Source organism: Castanea sativa, chromosome 9 (assembly GCF_040712315.1).
Source record: "Castanea sativa cultivar Marrone di Chiusa Pesio chromosome 9, ASM4071231v1".
Lineage (NCBI taxonomy): Eukaryota > Viridiplantae > Streptophyta > Magnoliopsida > Fagales > Fagaceae > Castanea > Castanea sativa.
This window is the reverse complement of record NC_134021.1, coordinates 15427726-15451100: the sequence shown is the minus strand read 5'-3', so window position 1 is coordinate 15451100 and position 23375 is coordinate 15427726. Positions and strand designations below refer to the sequence as shown.

At 33.4% G+C, this 23375-nt stretch overlaps 3 protein-coding genes across 3 annotated transcripts; all 3 read left to right on the top strand.

Moving 5' to 3' along the window:
- The first annotated feature begins 227 nt into the window (after nucleotides 1-227).
- On the top strand, nucleotides 228-2979 carry LOC142608818 (uncharacterized). Its single transcript, XM_075780490.1, has 4 exons — nucleotides 228-656; nucleotides 744-1055; nucleotides 1723-2254; nucleotides 2474-2979. The coding sequence occupies exons 1-4, from the start codon at nucleotides 228-230 to the stop codon at nucleotides 2977-2979; spliced, it is 1779 nt and encodes a 592-aa protein (XP_075636605.1).
- A 3039-nt stretch (nucleotides 2980-6018) lies between these two features.
- On the top strand, nucleotides 6019-9385 carry LOC142610545 (omega-3 fatty acid desaturase, chloroplastic-like). The gene is made up of 8 exons (XM_075782380.1): nucleotides 6019-6932; nucleotides 7050-7139; nucleotides 7308-7374; nucleotides 7479-7571; nucleotides 7662-7847; nucleotides 7957-8037; nucleotides 8598-8735; nucleotides 8841-9385. Exons 1-8 carry the CDS (start codon nucleotides 6409-6411, stop codon nucleotides 9024-9026), a joined length of 1365 nt encoding a protein of 454 aa, XP_075638495.1. The 5' UTR covers nucleotides 6019-6408; the 3' UTR covers nucleotides 9027-9385.
- A 4440-nt stretch (nucleotides 9386-13825) lies between these two features.
- LOC142609970 (uncharacterized) lies at nucleotides 13826-15702 on the top strand. Its single transcript, XM_075781694.1, has 2 exons — nucleotides 13826-14866; nucleotides 15164-15702. The coding sequence occupies exons 1-2, from the start codon at nucleotides 13963-13965 to the stop codon at nucleotides 15511-15513; spliced, it is 1254 nt and encodes a 417-aa protein (XP_075637809.1). The 5' UTR covers nucleotides 13826-13962; the 3' UTR covers nucleotides 15514-15702.
- The last annotated feature ends 7673 nt before the right edge of the window (nucleotides 15703-23375 follow it).

Genomic DNA, 23375 nt, shown 5'->3' with positions numbered 1-23375 from the left:
TGTATTGGAATGTTGTGGGATTTTTCTGTTTGCAAGAATTTGTGGTGTGGTTTTCTTTATTAGTGGGATTAAGCTACCGTCAAATTAAGTATTTATGCATAATCATGTTCTATTGTTATGATTCTAAGTATTTTAAGTTTTGATATAATTATTCGATTGGAAAATTTTTGTGTGTAAGGAACTTTACAATTTTTTTTTTGTCTAATTTTATGTAGTCACGTAGAGACATGGAGTCATGTAGGGACCTACCATATTACACGGGTATCATGAATGGGGATATAGAAATTGACTCACAAATTTTAGGAACATCTCAAAATACTCCTGTGTCAGTTTCTGATTCTCCACCTGAAGTTGAGAATGCCTCTTCTACAAAAGGAAAACGGGGCGCTAACTTTAGTGTAGAGGAAGATCAACTCTTAGTGTCAGCATGGCTTAATACTAGTGTTGATCCCGTAAGCAGTAATGAACAAACACAAGCTACATTTCGTCAAAAAGTTTGGGAATACTTCACGCAGTACAATAAATCCGGTAACACACGTACTATTACCTCCTTGTTAAGTCCTTGGGGATTGATCAGTGAAAGGACAAATAAGTTTGCAGGGTGCATGGCTAAAGTTAACGCACTTCATAAAAGTGGTATAACCGAACAAGATCAGGTATAAATTATATTGCATTAGTGTTAATATACACATTTATCAATAGTTTGAAGATTCTAATCATGTTATTATTATTATTTTTTTTAGATTATCAATGCGAAGGCTTTGTTTTTGGAGATACACCAAAAACCCTTTCTTCTTGAGCATTGTTGGCTCATGTTAAAGGACCAACCAAAGTTTGCCAATCTTAATGGAAGATCAAGAGCATTCGTGCCTCCAACTCCAGAGTCAACATCTATTGGCGAAGGGGGCGAAGGGGATTGTGGGTCCGGACTTGGTGACAGTTGCAATCTTGAGAGGCCAATTGGTAAGAAGGCCAAAAAAGCCAACCGAAAGAACAAAGCCACTGGAAAAGATGTAGGGGAATATTTGACTAAGAAAATGAAATTTATTGACGAGGTAACTCGATTGGAAGAGGAAAAAATGTTAATTGAGAGGGAAAAACTTACAATTGAGAAGGAAAGAAGTGAAGAAAAACTTAAGATTGAGAAGGAAAAAGTCATGATTGAGAAGAAAAAATTTGAGATGCAAAATATATGTTAGAGGAGGAGAGAATCATGATGAAAGATACAAGCGGCTTGACCGGAACACAAAAAGCTTTTTATGAACAACTCCAAGAGGAAATCATGGCAAAACGAAGTTCACATAATTAATGGGTTTAATTGTATTTTGGATGTAGCTTAGGCCTTTATGTATTTTGTAGTGGCTTATGTAAGCCTTTAAGTATTTTGGTTGTACGCCTTTAAGTATTTTGGTAGTAAACTTTTAAATTTATGGTATTTTGGTAGTATTTTGTAGTGCCTTAAAATTTATAGTATTTTGGTAGTAAACCTTTAAATTTATTGTTTATCTTGTTTTGCTTTGATAGAAATGAGAGCAAGTTGTTGTTGTTTTGCTGAGTTGTTGTTGTTGCTGCTAATGCTTTGATAGTATTTTAAAGTATTTTATAGTATTTTGGTTATATTCAATTTGTTGTGGCTTATGCGTAAATTGGTTATATTCAATATGTCACTTGACTTTTTAATCTTGCATCTATAGTAATAATTGTTTTTCAATTGTCTTGAAGGTTGTATCCATGAATCGCTCTTTGTTGTACAAGTTGATTCTTGATGACTCAGATGAGGATGAGATAATCGAAGAACTTGTTATGGAAACATCACAACCTAAACGTCGTCGCTCTATTCGACGTAATCATTTGGCAGGCCATGAGAGGCTTTTTCTTGATTACTTTGCTCCCACGCCAGTATATCCACCCGCTTTATTTCGTAGGAGATTTCGGATGAAGCGTTCTCTTTTTCTCCGTATTCAATCTAAGGTAGAAGCTCATGACTCTTACTTTGTCCAAAAAAGAAATAGTGCCAACAAACTTGGTTTATCTTCATTACAAAAGATAACTGCTGCACTTAGAATGCTTGCGTATGGAGTATCGAGGGATTTGCTAGATGAATATGTGCGGATTGGAGAAACTACTGCATTAGAAAGTTTGAAAAAATTTGTTACTGCGGTAATTGATGTTTTCTCTGAGGAATACTTAAGAAAGCCAAACAATGAAGACATTGCTAGACTGTTAGCTCATGGCGAACGCCGAGGTTTTCTAGGTATGTTAGGTTCAATTGATTGCATGCATTGGAAGTGGAAAAATTGTCCATCTGCATGGAAATGTCAATATTGTGGTCATATTCGTGAGCCTACTATTGTTTTGGAGGCAGTAGCATCATATGATCTTTGGATATGGCATGCATTTTTTGGGTTACCTGGGTCAAATAATGATATTAATGTGTTAGAGCGGTCTCATGTATTTAATGAACTTGCTGAAGGACGTGGTTCTGCAGTACATTACTCAATCAATGGTCATGACTACACAATGGGATATTACCTTGCTGATGGAATATCTCCAAAGTGGGCAACATTTGTGAAAACAATCCCATCTCCACAAGGACCTAAGCGAAAATTATTTGCAGCAACCCAAGAGGCGCATAAGAAGGATGTTGAGCGTGCATTTGGAGTGCTTCAAGCACGTTTTGCAAGTGTCCGTGGACCTGCACGCTTTTTCCATCTTGAAACACTCCAAAAGATCATGAAAGCGTGTATAATTCTCCATAACATGATTGTTGAAGATGAACGAGATGATAATGAAGTGGTAAACTTGGATTATGAACAAATTGATGGAGTGGATAATCCTCCTATGCAAGTGTTACATGAACAAAATGATGAATTTCTGTCATGCATTGAGAGGTATGGACGCATTAGAGACCGAGACATTCATTTTCAACTCCAGAAGGACCTTGTTGAACATTTATGGCAATTGCATGGCGAGTCGTAGGAACTTGTGCGAGTGTGTGAGTTTTATTGTAATTTAGTTTGAGTTATGTATGTGAGTAATCTATGGACTACATTGTTCCAGCTATAATATGTGTTTTATTTTATATGTTTTATTATAAAGTTCCTCTATTTCATAATTTAGTTTGAGTTTTGTATATATATAATTTGGAGTTAAAATAATTTGGGCGGTGGTGGAAGGGTTGGTGGCGGCAGCAGCTGCGGTGGTGGAAGAATCGGTGTTGGTGGTAGTGGTGGCGGTGGCTGCGGCGGTAGCGACTGGGGTGGTGGTGGCGGTGGCAGTTGCGGTGGTGGAAGAATCGGCGGCGGCTGCGGCGGCGGCGGCTGCAGCGGTAGCGGTGGCGGTAGTTGTGATGGTTGTTTATTGTAATGAATATATTATTTTATTGTAGTAGATATATTATTTTATTGTGATGTTTATATTATTTTATTGTGTTGAAAGCTAAAATAGATCCACTACTGCAGCATGTTTTGTAAAGTGAATAGGTAAAATAGATAAAGTAACTTTTGGTGGAGCTAAAAAACTAAATTTTTAGCTCCACTGCTGTGGATGCTCTTATATTGAATTTGGATTGATAGGCCCAGGCTCCCTTAAGATTTCTTGTTACAAACAATCGTGACTTCTTTTAACCTTTTTTTTTTTTTTTTCAAAAACACATGTAAAAATATTATCCAAAAGAATTTTAACTTCTTTTTCTTTTCTTTTCCATTTAAAAAAAAAAAAAATTCTCAATTCCTATTTTAGATACAAGCTGTAGGAAAATGTTAATGTTGTTATAAATTATGATACAACATATTTATGAGTTGTGTATAAGTTTATATAGTGATGTGTCACTACTCACTAGTTACAAAAAAAAAAAAATTTAAATATTTATTTATTAGATAGTTGAAACTCACCAATCACATTCATTATTACATTAGTTTGTAAACTTTATATATTAATGTTTATAAGCGTCATGTTGACGGGTGACAATCGTTAATAAATAATTTTAAAAAGGTTTTGATATAACTTTTATGAGAAATATAAAAATTATCAAATAAATTAATTATTTTTTTTATAAAATTTTTTTAAAAATATTTTCTATATGGAAAAGAAATTTCGTATGAATCAAGTTTCAAGCGATGAAAAGAATTCTTCTGAAGAAGGCCTCAACCCCCATATATGACTTATTCTTGGATCTTTTGTTTTAGAATGATTCCTGGGATCTTTCTAATAATCAAAAACAAAAGTTAAAACTTTCCACGCATGCGTCATGATCAATAGTATTAACCAATAACCGATATATTTGCCATCATTTCATCAAAGACCCCAATCGTCAAATGGGTTTCTGAAACATGAGTCCCAGCAGTATGATTTGACTAATCAAAAGTCTCAAGGATCTTATTTAAAAATCAGCAAAAAAAAAAAAAAAAAAAAACCAGTATATAAAAATATTTAGCATGAAATACTCATGGGCAGCTTTTGTTTCATAGTTCCCACTTCTCCGTCCAACATATGGAAAATAATAGTAAATACTATGTGTCACGTGTGAGTCATGGCTGACATACTTTCGGCCTTAAATCTCCTAACACGTGGCTTAATAAAAGAGAAATAATAGGAGCACACAAAGATTGAGTACTGTTGGGGGTTAATATATTTCATAATTTTTTTAATAATTGTTAAATGCGTTCTGAGTCTAAATTTTCTGTTCTACTCATCCTGTTTCACTATATACTTCACAAATTAAAACATGTTATATGTTCATCTAATTTATTAAATGCTAAATTTATGCCTTCTATTATTTCAATTACCTAAATATGATGAGTTATTTATTTATTTATTTTAGGAAATTGAAATAAGAGAAGGTATAAATTTAGCATTTAATAAATTAAGTAGACATGTGACATGTTTTTATTTGTAGAGTATATAGTGGAGCAGAAAGAGTGTGATAGAAGATTTGGACTCTCTATCGTCTATGTGCTTTTTAATGTAATTGTTTTTTTTTTCCTTTAAAAAAGTTTCTAAAAATATATCCTAAATTAATACCACATCGGAGCATCATTAACTTAATATGTCCTAAATCAATGCCGCATTGGCGCATCATTAACTTTCTCTAATAAAAATGATTTGATGTAATTAAAGCAAATTTGCTTTTTATAGAGATAGATTTATTATTGTTATTTTCATTAAGCATTAATGACAACAAACCATACTAATTGTTGTAAAAAAATCATAAATTTTATTTAAAAATGTTACTCCAATTTGTTTGTCCTCTATTCCTTTTTGGGACGTTTCAAAATATTATTCTGTTTCTAAAATTAAAAACCATTAATTTACTAATGTCTCTATTATGTCTCTACTTTATTTCTAAAACTATTTTAGATTTAGTATTCCAATATTTTGATAAATTTATTTTAAGGTAATTTTGGAAACTTATACCTTTTTATACAACATATAAGATAATAAATGACTACCTCTTAAAAAATGAGTTTTTGAAACAAGACAAACAAATTAGGACGAATATATTAACTTTATTATCTTTTTATTTTATTTTACAATTATTGATATGAGAATTTGTAACATAACATCACTATAAGATAAGTTAATCACGGCCACACAACTTTTATTAACATTAATTAATTACAACAAACCATTTAAATTTCTGTAAAAAAATATAAAATTTACTAAAAAAATGTTATATCTCTAGATTTATTAACTTTACGAATTCATAAAAAAAAAGTCAATTTAATCATTTAAAAAAATACAATTAAATGTTGTCAAAAATGGTATTGTCAAAAGTTTTTTTTTTATTATTTTTTTTTCAAGAATTTTTTTTGATAAGACTCTTTTTAAGGATTAGAAAAAAATTAAATGTCTATGTTGGCAAATCCCACCATTCACCGTCCAAGAATCTAGGTCAAAGCAGGAGTACAACAAAGTGGAAGGAGCAAATTCCTAGGAACCACACAGCAAAAGGTGAGAGAGACGCGGTTGCTAGCAGTGGAGAACTATTAGTATATATATCTTCGTATTTTACCACACAGCTTAGCTACAAACAACACCAAACTTTAAGCAGTTTGCACTTGTTGGCTTGTCTCACCACCTCCCATTCAAAAGGTTTTGAATTAAAAACCCTTAAAAGCCCTTCACCAATTACAATTAGTGCTATTCTCTCTTTTTATTTTTTGTTTGTGCAACAAATAACTGAAACAGATCCATATTATTTAACAGAAGAGAGAGATTTACTTAATACTTTATTAAGCATTGTCAATTTGTTATAGATATTTTTTGTGTCAGACTTTTTCTCTTTTTAGTTTTTGCTCCACAAATTGATTCTTTATCACTGTACTCCCTAACTTTTCCTCTGTCTCTTACTTGAGAGAGAGGGATCCAAAGCAGAAACTTTGTGTGTTAGCTTCATCTGGGTCATCAATGGCGTGCTGGGTCTTATCAGAATGTGGCTTAAAGCCTCTTCCTCTAGTTTTTCATAGACCCGGAGCCAGACCCACCTCATACAAGCCCTCAAAGATTAGATTTTTACATTCAAACAAAGGTGGTACAGATCTCAAATTTGCTTCTCCAACCGGGTGTTTTAGAGACAGGAACTGGGGGCTAAAAGTGAGTGTTCCATTGAGGGTTCCTTCCATTGAAGGAGAGGAAGAGAGCCAACAGAGAATTAACGGTGTCAATGGGTTCAATGGAGAAAAAAAAGAAGAACTTGAATTCAATCCTGGGTCACCACCACCATTCAAATTGGCTGATATTAGAGCCGCCATTCCAAAGCATTGTTGGGTTAAGAACCCTTGGAGGTCTATGAGCTATGTGGTCAGGGATGTTGTTGTGGTTTTTGGATTGGCTGTGGCTGCTGCTTATGTCAACAATTGGTTTGTTTGGCCCCTATATTGGGCTGCTCAGGGAACCATGTTTTGGGCTCTCTTTGTTCTTGGTCATGACTGGTAATTTACAGCCAAACCCTTTTGATTTTTTTATACCTTCTCTGCTACTTTTGGTTGTTAATTTGGATGCCAATTTGTATGTTGTAATGTAACTGGTCTTTGGTCTTGCTTCTGCAGTGGTCATGGAAGCTTTTCAAACAATCCTAAGTTAAACAGTGTGGTGGGGCATATTCTACATTCTTCAATTCTTGTACCGTATCATGGATGGTATGCTCCTGATAAAAAATGCTTCTATGGTTTATACACAATCCAATACGTTTTGGCCTTTAATATTTGTTTCATTGCATTTGTTTTCTTTGGTAATCTACATAATTCTAAATTTGAGATTTGGAGCTGTTTATGGTCTAATGTTTTAATTTTTGGATTAATTTTTAGGAGAATTAGCCATAGGACTCATCATCAAAATCATGGGCATGTTGAGAATGACGAATCATGGCACCCGGTTTGTAAATTTCCTCTGTTTATGGCTTCTCTGTTTGTTTGTTTTAAACAAATTTGATCAATTTCCAAACTAAAAGTTAACAATTTTACATATTATTCCTGCAGTTGTCTGAAAGAATTTACAAGAGCTTGGACATGGCTACGAAGACTTTGCGATTCACTGTGCCTTTTCCAATGCTTGCATACCCCTTCTACCTTGTATGTGTGTGGTGACTTGGTTGGTTAGGTTTGACCATAGAGTCTTATTAGACATTACTTGCTGAATTTAGATAAATCTTTTCCTTGCAGTGGGGTAGAAGTCCCGGGAAGACCGGTTCACATTTTGACCCAAGCAGTGACTTGTTTGTTCCCAGTGAGAGGAAAGATGTGATCACTTCCACCGTATGTTGGACAGCAATGGCTGCCCTCCTTGTGGGGTTAGGCTTTGTAATGGGTCCTATGCAATTACTTAAACTCTATGGCGTTCCCTACTGGGTAAATCCTGTTTCTTCAATATCCATATAGATCTATGCTATAGAAATAGAGAATGAGTTTTTCTTCTCCAATGGTTGAGTGTTAAAACCTGACTTTGCTTCATTCTTAGGTTTTTGTTATGTGGCTGGACTTAGTCACTTACCTGCATCATCATGGTCATGAAGAAAAATTACCATGGTATCGTGGAAAGGTATGGTTTTTAAAGTTGTATGTCACTTCATTTGTGTCCATTTGTTTTCTTCCTATATTGAAGTATGGAAATATGAAAAGATAAGATAGAGATATGCCTAGAGTTGTTGCAAGGTCGATGTTAGTCTACATAGATAATTCTTTGGTTAAATTGCAGATTTGATCCTCAACCTTTGACATTGTTTCAAAAATCATACATTCAAATTTGTTTCAAGAAGGTCCTTATCATCATCTCATGAATGAAAAATGCTGGCTTAGGAAATGAAAATCATGCCTTGTCCTCCATGTTATCAAAGTAACCTCGGTTTCATGAGTTCCCTTTGCTAAGTGTGCACTTTCCATATACTAGATGACTGTCACAATAAGGACCTTTTTGAAACATTTTAAAGTATGAGGAAAATTTTGAAAAAATAGTCTAAATTATGCAATTTAACCTAATTCTTAAGACATAATAGCAAAGAAAAAAGAGAAGCCAAGGATATATATTTTTTTTGGTTTGAAGTTTGTGGTATGGCATTTTTCCTTTTAGATGTTAAAGTTTCCTCCATTATGTTGGAACAGGAATGGAGTTATCTTAGGGGTGGTCTTACAACTCTTGATCGAGACTATGGACTGATTAATAATATCCACCATGATATTGGGACCCATGTCATACACCATCTTTTTCCTCAAATACCTCACTACCACTTAATTGAAGCAGTAAGTATCTCTTTTGTGTGATAGAACTAATTGGTCATTTCACAGTTGTGGAAAAACATTAAGACCTGCAAAATTTTGATGCTCTTGTTGTTGTTCCACCTGTAGACTGAGGCAGCTAAACCAGTTCTTGGCAAATATTACCGGGAGCCAAAGAAATCAGGTCCTCTTCCTTTTCACCTAATTGGAAATTTGATAAGAAGCTTGAAACAAGACCACTATGTTAGTGACACTGGGGATGTTGTGTACTACCAAACTGACTCTGAGCTGGATGTATCATCTAAGTTAAATTAAAAGCTTCAAATTGCATTCTTTCATTACAACAAGAAGAAAGGTTCTCGAGATTTTACCTTGGATTGCCGCTTAATTAAATTTGATGTTCAAGCTTGTGATCCAATGTGGCATAACAACCATTCAGTTTCTGAATTTGTTATGCCAAGAGAGAACTAATGCCTGACAAATATGATTAGAGCTACTTCTTTTAGAACATAAGTTAAATATATATGCATATGGCATTCTCAATATTATTGCTGTAATAGGGTGGAAGATGTATATTTATTCTTCTTGGAGAGAATAATCTCTTCAGCAATAATGTAGTGTACTATTAAAAATTTCATTATTGATGATAAGAAGAAAAAGAATTTATTCTAAAAGTTTTGGATTGGGTTGGCAAAGTGAAAGGCTATTGTTCCATTTGAGATAATGACTCGCATATTATTGTTGCTTTGTTTGTTTGGTTGTTTGTTTTATGGTTGGATTTAATCAGCTTGTCTAAGGTTCAATCAAGGAAATGTACTTAAAGTTTTCTCATTCTGTGATTAAGGAAGTAAACAATAAATTACACATCTCACTCAACTTTTTTGGAGCACGCCTAAATGATGATTTTTTTGGGTACTGCACCTAACTGAATGATTGATTCTGAATGAAAAATCATTTTTGTCAAAATTTTCAATTAAACCATCCAATTTCCACTTACTGATAAGTTGCCATCAGCCATCTTAATTCACAAATCTTGGATTTAGAAGCTAGCTAGCTCCCTATAAGGGCTGTCAATTTCTTTTCTAGTAAAGCAATCGTTCATTTGTGTCCTATACTATATGGAAAATTCAAAGACAGGAGCATGTGGTTTTGAGTAAGGCCAACCATGTGTCTATGGACACCATTGGCATGTGAGATATGTCGCTTATGAGATGGTGGTCCTTACCAGCAAGTAACAAAACGACGAATAAATTGACTCCGTCCATATGGTATCCATTCACCTAGTATCAAGTTAGTTCATTACTTACACGCATTTGTTGCTTGTATCAGTGAAAAACTGCTATACATGATGCATTGAGTGACTGTAATTGGGTCAAGAATGTATGGTTCTAAGTGCTCCCATCCTCCCTCTTGGGAAAATTTTCTTTCATCAGGACATTTTTGAATGGTGCCACCTAAATCTAGACTCTCAACTGAGCCCTTTTGACTATTATTATCCTTTCTAACATTGTGAATACGGCTAGTAGGGAACCAGCAAATTTTCCAACAGATTTCGATACCAACACAACAAATTATTCATAGGAGTTGTCAGCATGCACTAGAATACTTTTCACATTGCTTACCAGCACGCACCAAAATCAGGCCTCACCACACTCAGCTATTGCTTGGTAATCTCACCCTTTAGAAAAGTGAAACTGAATACGGATAAGAGACCCAAAGGCCATTAATTCTGGTCAGCAAGGGGAGAAGGACTAATCCGTGAGTCCACTTAAAAATCTGTTTGGGATGTTTCACGCTTAAGCTAGGCCATTCAACTAGTATCATTGCTGAGCTATGGACAACACGAGAATGATTGGCTCTCACTTGGGACAGGGTATATAGAGTTATTCTCAAGGTGGACTTTCTATTGGTCCATTAATTATTACATTATGAGCTAACAACCCATGTTGGGCTTCTGTACTTGTTTTTGATAGCAAGAACTTGTTCGATAGAGATCGCGGCGAGTAGAAATTTGGCACATCCATTGGGATATGGGAAGTTAATTCTTGTGCAGAACAGCTAATGACTAAGGGAGGTGAACAACAAGAATTTTTTTAAATATTTGATGAGCCTTCTCATGTAAGAGAAAATTTTGTTACACGCTTGCTATTGTACACTTCGTACACACTTTCTTTAAAATCATGTTTTGAAAATATGATTTTAATTAAAATTGTGAAATGATAAAATTGTGTTTTCTCACAATTTTAATTGAAATCGTGTCTTTAAAATATAATTTCAATCCATGTGGTAGTGTGTACATGGTGAGTGTATAATAGTAAGTGTGTGATAATCATTATTTATTTGTCATCTTTGAAGGTTTAAAATTAATTATATATATAATTGCAAGAACCTACTCGATAGAGATTAGTGAGTAGAAATTTGGCACATCTACCGGGAAGCTAACACCAAGGGAGGTGAACAACAAGAATCATTTTAAATATATGATAACCCTTTTGTCTTTTATTGTATAATATATTTTGAAATGAGAGTCTAGTTTAGCTCATTCTTATTTGACCTCCTACGTGTGAGCCTAAACTCTCTTTTAACATGTTGAATTTTTAACATTTTAAATGGGTTTTAGAATGGAGAAAAAGATTGAATTTAAGTTCTCATACTTTGATATCATGATAAATTATCAATTGTCCCAAAGGCTTAAACTATTAAGAAATGATAAATTTAATCCCATAAGATAATTCTAACAAGTTCTTGGGTATACCGCGTTCGTCTCATTATGCTATTGTTTTCAAAATCCTTTGTTATTTGATGTAGAATGGGCAAGGGATCCCATTAACTTCCGTTTCAACACAAGTTTTTAGTTTTTTTCATAGTAAATCCTTCATTTTTTCTTGGAAAAATAAGAAGTATGTTGTAGTTGCTCGCTCCAATTTTGAGGCTGAATATCACACACTTGTAAACACCATGGTCGAGCTCCTCTAGCTGCATTTGCTCCTACAAGATCTTAAAGTTAACCATTTTACTGCAATTTCGGTTCATTGTGGGCAATCAAAATGATATTCAAATTGCCCACAACATTGTATTTCATAAGCGTATTAAAATATGCTTATCACTTCGTTTGTCACCATTTACTTGAGAGTATCTTGTAGCTATGGTTTGTCTTCTCACAGGATTAGTTAGTTGGTATCTTCATCAAGCCTCCTCCACCAGGCCGCTTACATGAAGACAAGCCCGTTGTATTTGTATAGTTGTATTCCGCTCCTATTGTTTGTACAACACTCGTATATCTCCCTACATAGAGCACTGATAAAGGTTTTACACACAAACACAATTCAATACATAGACACTTTCACTCATATTTCCTCACTTATCTCATGTTTGAGACACACCAGTGTCGAATGTGTAAATTAGAGCTTGGAAAAACGTGTTTTCATTACTGATCAGTCAAAGCCCATATCAGTTTAAAAATTGGATTCAGCCGACATTTTTGAGTCCAATCTAGAAATGACCCACCAACTTAAAATCCGAATCCATGCCAGAGAGAGACACAGAGAGAGCCTGACCCAAAATCTGAAACTGAAAGTCATATAAGTCGGTGGCTTGGAATTCGTACAACGTGTAAGAACAAACGCCACAGTGGTTCAGACTTCGATAAATATGGAGAGTACGAAAAGAAAGAAAAGTCAGCATCATCGGCTGAAACCTGAAACACGATTTACACTCAGATTAGGTAGATACATAGATAGATCAGTTATTATTTCGCCGAGTAACGTTAGAATTGTATCTTTTTTCACAATTTTGTTACCATTTGTACATATAATGTTAAAATTGTAACTTTTTTCACAATTTTTTTACTCCCAAGTAAGTCTAATATCACAAATTTTTCTATATTTTTATAACAATTTTATTACATGACAAATCATAAATAGTGAAAATAAAATGTTGGGTACTGTAAGCCCATGATTTCAGAGTCAACATGTCGAAAAACTATGAAAAAAGTGGTGATTTTTGCATTTTTCTATTTCGCGTAGACTTAGTCTTAGTAGGAGGCGCGTAGCTGTAACCTAAGGCTATAAGCTAAAAGTGTGCATGACTGAGAAAACACTCGTTCACAGTGACACTCAAATTCGTCGTTACATTCTTTATCGTACAATATTTACGCGACCTAATTGCGCGTACACCTATGATTTCTTTTTCTGCTCTCTAATATGAATCCGACAAAGTGCCAATTTGACCTTTCTACCGACAGCATTCAATTCCCCAATCAATTGATGCCGTTACCTCACATGAAAAATTCTCCTGTGATTTCATCTGTATAGTCCAACATGTACATAATAATATCATGCCCTTTTTTCTTTATTATTATTATTAGGAAAATGTTAACAAGCCGTTTTTTTTTTTTTTTTTTTTTTTTTTTTTTTGTGTTTCACTTTAAAAAAAATGAAAAAAATTGTTAAAAAAATTACAAAAAAAAATTGCCAAAAATTGAAAAATTACCAAAAACTGAAAATGTTACTCAAAAAGATACCAAAAATGTGTTATTATTATTATTATTATTATTATTATTATTATTATTATATTACAGAACCCTTATTATTATTGCCAAAAGCTGAAAAACACAACCCTTATTATTATTATTATTATTATTTTACAGAAAAAAATTGTTAAGAGTATAAAATAAAACATTACAACTTATTTAAGTTTTTGATAATTCTTTTTAATATTGAATTGATTAAAGTGTGATTCTTCTTAAGAAAATTGAAGTTTTAAAATACTCAAAATTCTGTCTAAATAAACACGAAAAGAAGAAGAAAAGAAAGCTAATCCAAAAGAACTAGTGTTTGATAAAGGTTTTACTCCTATCTCTATTCTATTATTCTAATAAGTGAAATAATTTTTCATAATAATTTTTTTACGGCTATAAAAGTGTTAGATTATGCTATGTATAAATAATATTGCATTAATTATATACTATAAAAGTCAAAAAGATGCTAAGAAAAAAGTAAAGAAACTTGTCTCTTGTAATGTTGCTATTATTCTCTTATAAAATATAAAAAAAAAAAAAAAAATTGTTGCTATTATTCTATGCTTTTGGCAATGGAGGTACTGGTTACCTCCGAGTTACTTCCTGGTCCTCGTAAAGTCCTAATTGTTTCGCTGACAAACTTTGAACCCATCTCTACCATTATTCTAGTTATAAATTGCATGCCAATCTTTGGCTACCAAAGTTAGCCTATCCTCTCTCTCTCATTGAACAATGACTCATTCACACAACGCAAATTCTGGGTGTTTCTCCAACATGGTACGCAGGATTTCATGCCTTAGAAGTCTCCCAACTCACCCAGCCGATTATGTTACTAGTGACTCAAAGACAAGCAAGTCTGAGGAGATTCAGAAAGAAAATCCAAAAGCTGAGGCTGCAATCCAAGCTCCAGGTAACCTAGGAGTCGTGGCAAGACTAATGGGCCTAGACTCATTGCCAGAGACCAATTGGGTTCCAAGAAAAGGACCCCAAGACTCAGTTTTGCGAAGCAAGTCAGTGAATTTTGCGGATTATATGCTGGAGTTTGATTTAACTAAAGCTCAGCATCGCAGAGTTAGGACCTCGGTGTCATTTCGTGAGGTTCCAACTTTGTCACATCAAAAAAGCCATGATTTCTTGGTTGTGTGCCTGAATGAGGTGGATGAAAGTGAAACCAAGGGATCAATGAGGTCCAAAGTGAGGCAGTCTGAGATGGGTTATGGAGATATGAAGCAGAGGAAGGCACAGAGAAGCAAGAACAAAGAGGATATGAGGGCGAGTAAAGTAAACAACAAGATCTCTAAGTTAAGGGATGAGCCTAGGAGAGTCTCAACCAAGTCCAACCTATCTTCAAAAGTTGGTAATGGTAGTAACAGCAATGGAGCTAAGCGTTTGAGCCTTGTTCCAGCTCACAAGAAGAAAGAGTATAGAGAAAATGTTGCAAGTTTGAAGGCGAAAAGTTCATCGAAGCCAATAAATCAGAAGAAACTGTTGGTTGAACCCGAGTTCTCAAGGAGAAGCAAAGTTCAGCATTTAGCTGTGAAAGTAGAGCCTGACTCTGACTCTCAAAATTCAAGTCCATTATCTGTTCTTGAAGTCAGTGATTGTACAACGCAACAAGAAGGAAGTCATATATCAGGTTTGTTTTCTGAATAAGGCTATCATTTTAGATGAAAATATATTGTTATATGCAATTTCAACAATATCTTGTTAGGAAAATGCTAAAACTACTCCTAACTTACAATCTGACCTCATAATAAATAAATGTAGCTGGTGCCATTTCAACAATATAATAAATGAATATCAAAATTACTTTTTGTGATTGAAAATACATTATTCGTTAAGTCTTTTAAGTTTTAATGTGTACTAAAATTTGTAGTACATACCGTGTAATGATATCCTCTAACTTCATGTTCTTTGATGATATTTATTACAGAAGTTTCAAGGCCCATGGAGTTGAATTTAGAGAGAAAATCTACAGCAAAAGTTTCTTATGCTGATGATCCTAGAGTCGGATCAATCAAGAGCAAGGATTGCAAATCAATGGACACTTCAGAGACAGAGTATTACAGGGAAGTGTTGGGGAAGCTTTTTAGGTTTACAGAAAATGATATTAAAGAGTCAAATTGGAAAGCAAAGAATTTCCATGGATGTGAAGAATTTGAAGAGGTCTGCAAGGAGTTCGAGCAACAAGTTCTTGATGTACTAGTAAACCAGGTTTTAGATGAACTTGTGGAAATTCCATATGAAAATTTCTTATACACAATGCCTGAAGAAACTCTATAAAATCGTGTATAGAGTTTCAAATTTGGCATTTTTGAGCTGTTTTACATGTGATTTATAAACATTTGATGCACAACATTATGAAGACAGCATATTACAAGAAAGAATACGATTCTGCAAGATACTAGGCACAATGTAATACAATATAATTTATTCAAACTTTCACCTCGTGACCATGATTCACGAGGTTAACAGTTTCAACTAAATTTCAATTTGACAAAGTCCAGAGAGGTGGAAATGTATCCTTCCGAGGATTTACAAATTGAGTGTTTTATTCCTCAGTACTACCAAAATGCAGAAAACCAAATGAATCTTGAAATAGAGAACTAGAGAAACAAGCAATGGTGTTTCTTGACTGTAAATGACACATGTTGGTTAGCATTTTAACAAGGATTATCGAAAACTTGAAAAATCTTTACACAACTCACAAGTAGTATCTTTGATTACAAGGACTTGACTATTAATAAAATCACAAAGGTTGATCTGTTGCTACAGACTGATTGGGAGCTAATGCTTGTTCAAGCAATGATGCCAAGTATTCAGCCAAAGAAATTCAGAAAGAGGGCTATTAAGCACCACTAATCTCTTTATCAAGGTATAGAGCTCCAATTGATGTATTTGATCTCTTAGCACATAAACCGACAAACACCTACTATGTGTATCAATTTCAATATTAAAGTTGAGGACATAAACAGTAAAGAGAAGTAATCCTTAATGATGTATTCAAATGAAACTGAATGCATCTTTCATCACTGTCTGCCATTTGAATGTAAGAGAGGAAATCCCCCACAAAGCAATCGGGACAGCAGACACCAATTGTAGTGCCTACAGATAAATATAAGCGCTCACATACTAACATACTGACCACCATTAGGCCAAATTAACACTTCCAAGAATCAATAGAAGACATCAGGGTGTAGGGAAGCGCCTTGGGATGGAGTTGCTTTGCTGAGTCTGTTGTAGATGGCTTAACATTGAAAAATTCCTCATTCACTGATTTTGTATTGTCAATTCAAAATTCTTTGCCTGGTAACACATCATACAATCAAACAATAATCATGCAATGACTGTAAAGAAAGCAATGATCTAAAAAATAATGACCAATGCAGGAATATTAAGTTCACAATTTTCTGAATATTTTCTTTCTAATGCAAAACATCATATAGCTATGAAAAACTCTGCAGATGACATAGAAACAAGCTGAAAGCCTGACCAAACATAAGATCATATACAGAGTCAATAAATAATGGGGTCTGTGAGCTAAACCTGTAAATTTCTCAGCCCAATTTGGTACTGGGACACCAGTTGTTGCAACTCCAAGTTCCGTTTTTCATGCTCTTTCTGAATTTCATGTTGGATAGCCACTGTTTGCTTGAGCTTTGTATTTTCATGAAAGAGTGCATCTCCACGTTCAAACAGCTGTGAGAATTTAAAAACAGTGGAAAAAATTAAAAATTACCTCCTGCTAATGTTTTTCCAATAATCTTGTAGAGAAAAGCAATAAATAAGTTAAGAGTTCTTACACATTGTAAACCCTTTGATGGACACAAGTTTCTTCCTATAGATTAGGGACCCTATTGTAATTAATGAAGTTTTCTTTTCATAAAATCCTTCTATCAAGAGTTATCAATGACATGTTTCACTAAATATCTATTCACAAATAGCTTATTCTTGTTTTTTAAAGTGACAAATAGACTTCTAATAGGTAAAAAGAATATATAATAATTAACTTATTAGAAAAAACCCCTATATATGGGGTCATATTAAGCCTCTTAATGGAGATTTTTTGCATCAGCATCTTATTTTTCTAAAATAAGGAGACAAGCTATTACATTGATTAAATTTAAGGATAAAATTCAATTTACTCCCTTGTGGTTTGGTTTTATCATAAATTAGTACACAAACTTTCAACTGCTACCCTAACCTATGGATTAAAATGAAATCTTTCGGATTCCATCCAAATTAATGGATTTTGCATTTTGTGAACAAACAATTTATCTCCTTATGGTTTGGTACAATCATAATTTAGTGTTACAAATGTTTTTAATTGCTACATTTTGACCCCCAAGGTTTGGACTCAAATAAAATCATTACGGTTACTTTGGACAGAACTCTAATGATTTCGTTTTTAGTCCAAATTTTAAGGGGTCAAATTTAAGCATATAGAAAGTTTATGGAGAAAATTATATGAAATGGCCAAACTACAAAAGATAAATTGTAATTTTATCTAAATTTAACAGCAACAGAAATGATAACAAGATAAACAACCTCGTTAATCCCTGCAGTTGCAAGTTCCCAGATGGATTTCTTGAAATTCTCAAGCAATCTTGAAGCACGAGCTTTACCATCTTCTACAGTGGAGGCCCTTAACATTTCTCTAACAAAGAGCTCTGCCCAATGATCAATGCTGTCCATGGGATTGTTCTGTAACTTTTGTTTATATAAGGAAATATCAAGTTGGGCTCAAAAGCTTCTTTAAGCAATAGATGAGTAAAATTGCCAATAAGAAAGAAAAATTCAAGCCCAAAACAATAAAGGAATTCAAAATCGTAGAAACCCCATAAGAGATTATCGTAAAGAAAACAAAAAGAAAGTGTAGCATAAATGTAAAATACAAAAAGGAGCTTTCTTTATGCTCTGTTTGTTTACCAAGAAAAAGTTGGATAGTAAAAAGAAAAGACTTTTAATGTTTAATCTCTAATATCTCATTTGGAAGCCAGTAACTAAAACCAAGTATCCCAATTCCCACACAACTAGTTTCTTTTTCTTTCCTAAGTCTAAAACTAAACAAGAAAAACTCATTTGAATACAAATATTTAAGCCAATAAATAACGAGCTCTCTGCTTTTCTTGGACGTTTCTAATGAAGGTCAAGACCAAAATATAGTGCAAAAAGGATTGCATTCTTAATTATTGGCAACTTCAACTTGCAAATATCAAAATGCCATAACTAGAAGAGAATCAACAAAAGCAAATACTATATCTATATATACTGTATTAAGAAAATGAGAGTACCCTTGAGAGAGAGTAGTATTAGCGATCGTGAAGTGAGAGCTAACAGCGATTCTTGTTTGAGAATTGAGAATTTTCAATTTTGAGAGCTCTTCGTTTGAATGGTGAAAGAAGAGTGAGTCTACGAGAGGCTATGGCTCTTATAAACCGACCTAGTAAATTAGTTAAGTTAGTTACTTCCCGCTATTTTGGGTTTTGGCTTTTTTGTCGGCTTCGGTCAAAGTGATCAGCGACCAAGAATTTGAGCCGCGTTAGCATTTATTAAATATGGATGCCAAAGTCATTGTAGATCTGGTTCAGTCTAACAAATCATCTAATAACCCTTATTCATCTCTGCTCAATGATTGCAGGCTTCTTCTACATCAGTTGCACCGATCCAAGATTAACCATACCTTTCTGGAAGCGAACAGGAGTGCTAAATATCTTTGCAAAGGGAGGCTCTGTAGTCTTCTAAGTAATTTTGTTGATTTAGATTATCCACTTACGGATGAACTAAGTAATACTTTACCCTCTACACTCCATGTAGCCACAATTTCGCCTTTTATGACTAGCTAATTTCAAAATTATCATCCTTTTAACCAATTTTTTTATTTATTTTAAATATGGTAATTTTTCTTTAGTCTTTATTTAATTGGTACACAATGTTCATAATTTCATGCATGATAGCAACATTTAAAAAAAAAAAAATTAATGTTGTTATTTAAAATCTGAAATAGATGTGTATGGACAATTAATGTACAATAAAGTGTCTATGCGTGAAAATGAGACCATGAGAGAATCAATGCCCTTAACAGAATGGGTCCATTAATATTTTCATACAGTGGATCAATCAAGTTTTTGTGAAAATTATTTTATGTAGCATTACTCAGGTCTAATTGGAGTCAAATGCTTTGTAGTTGAATTGACACCTCTCCATGTACAAAGTGCTTGGAGGTTTAGGGGGGAAAGAGTTCGAGCTGTGGGGTTAACAACATGTTGTAATTATCTCTAAAAAAGAAGGATATGAGCAGTATTCAGCAGTAGGTGGTTGTTGTTTTTTGCTGAAAGGTTGTGTTTGTTTCATCCAGAATATTTCCATGGGGACCATCTGAAAATATTTTCCCCCAATTTTAGGTCGTCAACATGGAAATTTTTTAGATTGACTATAAAATTGAGGGCATTTTGGCGTAAAATGATTTTTGCCTCTATTTTGGGGCAAAACATTTTATGCCTCTCCTAAAACTCATTAGCCTTTACCTCCACCTTTCACCTTCCACTTAGCATCTGATGTTAGCTTAAGGCATTGGTCATCGATCTTATCTATAGTCATAGAACTTCTTAAAAACTTCTCTCTCTCTCTCTCTCTCTCTCTCTCTCTCTCTCTCTCTCTCTCTCTCTCTCTCTCTCTCGTTTGTTTTTTATTTTGGATTTTTTGGGTTGGAATTTGTTTATTATATATGATTAGAATTTGAGAAAATGTGAGAAAGGATTAGAAGATACGTTTTTCAGAACATTTATATGAATGCAACTAAAAACTTGAAAATAGTTTATGGTTGGAAAATAGTTTTAAGTGAAACCCAAAAAAAAAAAAAAAAACTTAGATTGAAATAGTGAAAAAGAAGGAAAAAGAAAATAAATTTTCAACCTATGTATGGATAAGAAGGATAAAAAATTAGGAAGGAAATATAATGGATCTTTCCCATGTTTTGATAGGAAAATTATGAAAAGGTTTGGCTCCAACTACCAATAGGAAGATGACATATACCCTGTCACATGCAATGTACATGACTCACTTGGACATATACATTGTCACATACAATGTACATGACTCACTTGGTTGGACAAGTACAAATGTCATCTTCTTACTGGTGATGACATAACATTTTCCTATTTTTGTAGTGAAAGACTATAATATTGGTATACAATAAAAGTAATGTCATGACCCTATATATTGTGAAATAAATTGTAAAATTTATTGTGTTTGTAGCATATATTGAAGTAATGCCACTAAGTATTCAGCCAAAGAAAACCAGAAAGAGAGATATTTAAGCCAAAGAGTCAATTTCGTACTAGAGACCGTTTCGGTTTGGCCAAGGGAACAAAATATTTTAGTACCGGTTAATACTGGTGTACCGTTTTGGCTCTTTTGGGATTACTACTACTTATATATTTCTATACATATATTTTAAATGGCAATGCCAATACCGGCCGAAACATCTCTGGTATAGTTGGTACAATCCAATACATTTTAGAGGAGTACCGATACCAGTTTAATGACCAGTATGATATATTTTCCCATAATGGCAGATATTTGTACGATATTGATTTCCCTTAAGCACCATTGATCCCTTTATCAAGGTCTATACCTAAGGTGTATTTGAACTCTTTGTAGAGATTGGCCATTGTGGAAGCTTTGTCAAAATAAATTTGACACTCAATAGAAAAGTTTTTTGTCAAATACTTTGTGATAAATCCCACCACACTCAAGTAGAATACTCAAAAGAGTTATCAATAAAATAGAAGCTTTTATTGATGCTTAATACATTACACACACTTTGCTACACACACCACTCTTTACTATTTCATTCATTGCTTAATTCCTTAATTCTTTACACTTATCTGCTATCACTCTGTCTTATTAGATACAATACTTCTGTTGGATATTGGATATATGGCGAAATTTAGGTACAACATTTAGGTACTGTTCTTTATGTTTTTTTATTAAAATTTAGTTATATGGTTATATTTAACTAAAAGTACACTTTCATTGAATAAATTTTAAGAAAATAACTTAAAAAAGAGTACCTAATTACTGTAACTAAGTTTTGTCCCGAATAAAGGATTCTATTGAAGGTCTTACATGCATAACCGTAGAAGCTATACATAGAACTAATAAATGAGACAAGAAAACAAAGCATTAAATGATTTCACCTAAAAGCAAATAAAAATAAAACTACACTAGTTTAAATGTAGAAAGCATGGCAAAAGAAAAGTCAAGAAAGGCAACACATGCTTTTTGAACTTTTCTTAACCTAGCCTAAGCTATTGTCCCTATTAAGCAAACATATAACACAAGAAAAATATTTCACCGTCCAAACTAAAGTTGGCGATGAATCTTACACTCCGTATGTTTGGTTAGATGTGGAAAAAGGTGGATTGAAAATAATCGAGAGAAAATAGAAGAGATAATGGGTTTTGTGTATTGTTTGGTATAAAGGGAGAAAGAAAATTTTTAAGTGGAATCCATGCATTTTTCACCAAAGCCCACACACAATTTATCTCTCTGGAGAGAAAACATGCCTAAAAATGCCTATTGAATGTGAAAGACAAAAGTGCCCAAACATTTAGAACAAAAATTAATTTGAACCACCAACGTTCACAAGCTCCTTGATTGAACATTTTACCTTTTCCTTTTGGCATTTCACTCGGCCACGTTCAAGCCTCTTTCTTTCTTTCTTTCTTTTTTTTTTTTTTGAAGAAAACAATTTTGATTCTTGAACTTCTCGTGTTTTAATTATTTTTTGCTTTTTTTGTTAATAAAGTATTCATTCATACACAAATTTTTAATAAAAATATAATGTGTTACTTTTGTTTTTTCTAAAAGGGACATAATAGTAAATTTTTACCAATTTTATTTTTTAACACTTTATTTTTCTTCTTAGTCAAATAAAAGAGTTTTTTTTATCTCTCAACTTTTTCATCTTTCCAACAAAACATATTTGAGTGAAAATTAAAATTTTTTTATCCTCTCATTTTTTTACATTTCCAACCAAACGGACCCTTAACACATAAACCTACAAACACCTCCTATGTGTATCAATTTCAATATTGAAATTGAGGACACAAATAGTAAAGAGAAGTAATACTTAATGATGTATCCAAACCAAACTAAATGCGTCTTTCATCACTGTCTCTGTCTAGCTATCATTTGAATATAAGAGAAGTAAAACTTGGCTTTTCCACTTACTAACCACCCATTAGACCAAGTTAACATATCCAAGAATCAATAGAAGATATCAGGGTGTAGGGACTGAGGAAAGCGGCTTGGGATGGAGTTGCTTTTCTGATTCTGGTATAGATGCATTGCAAAGTTCTTCATGTGTAGATATTTTCTTGCTAATATAACATTCTTGTTCTGTTACCGCATCATAAAATCAAACAATAATCATTAGACTTATGGTTAATCGAAATCATGCAATGACTGTAAAGAAGCTTAAGTGCACAATTTTTATGAACATTTTCTTTCAAATTATGGAGTCAGTGAGCTAAACCTTAAATGTTCTCAGCCCAAGTTGGTACCGAGTCACCAGTTGCTTGAGAATTATGTGTTTTTCTAATAGTGTTTCACGCTCCAATTTCCATTCTTCACGCTCTTTCTGACGTTCTTGTTGTTGGATAGCCATTGTTTGCTTGAGAATTATATATTCCTGTAAGAGTTTTTCTCCTTGTTCCATCAGCTGTGAGAATTTTAAAACAGTGGAAGAAATTAAAAAAAGGAAACAAGCCCTTATTAAATTGAAGGAAAAAATCCAATTTAATTCCTAGTTCTAATTTATAAAAATTCAGTACACACTTTCAATTGCTACATTTGAACTCCTAAAGTTTGGATTAAAATGAAATTGTTAAGATTCCATCCAAATGAACTAATTTTCCATTTTGTGGGCAAGTAATTTACCCCCTTTTGGCCCACTCACAAATCAATCTCACAAACGTTAGTAATTGCTACGTTTTAACCCCTAAGGTTTGAACTGAAATAAAATTGTTAAGGTTATGGTGGATGGATGGAATTTTAACGATTTCATTTTAGTTCAAATTTTAAGGAGTTAATATAACAATTGAAAATTTGTGTAATAAAGCTGTGAAATGACTAAGCCA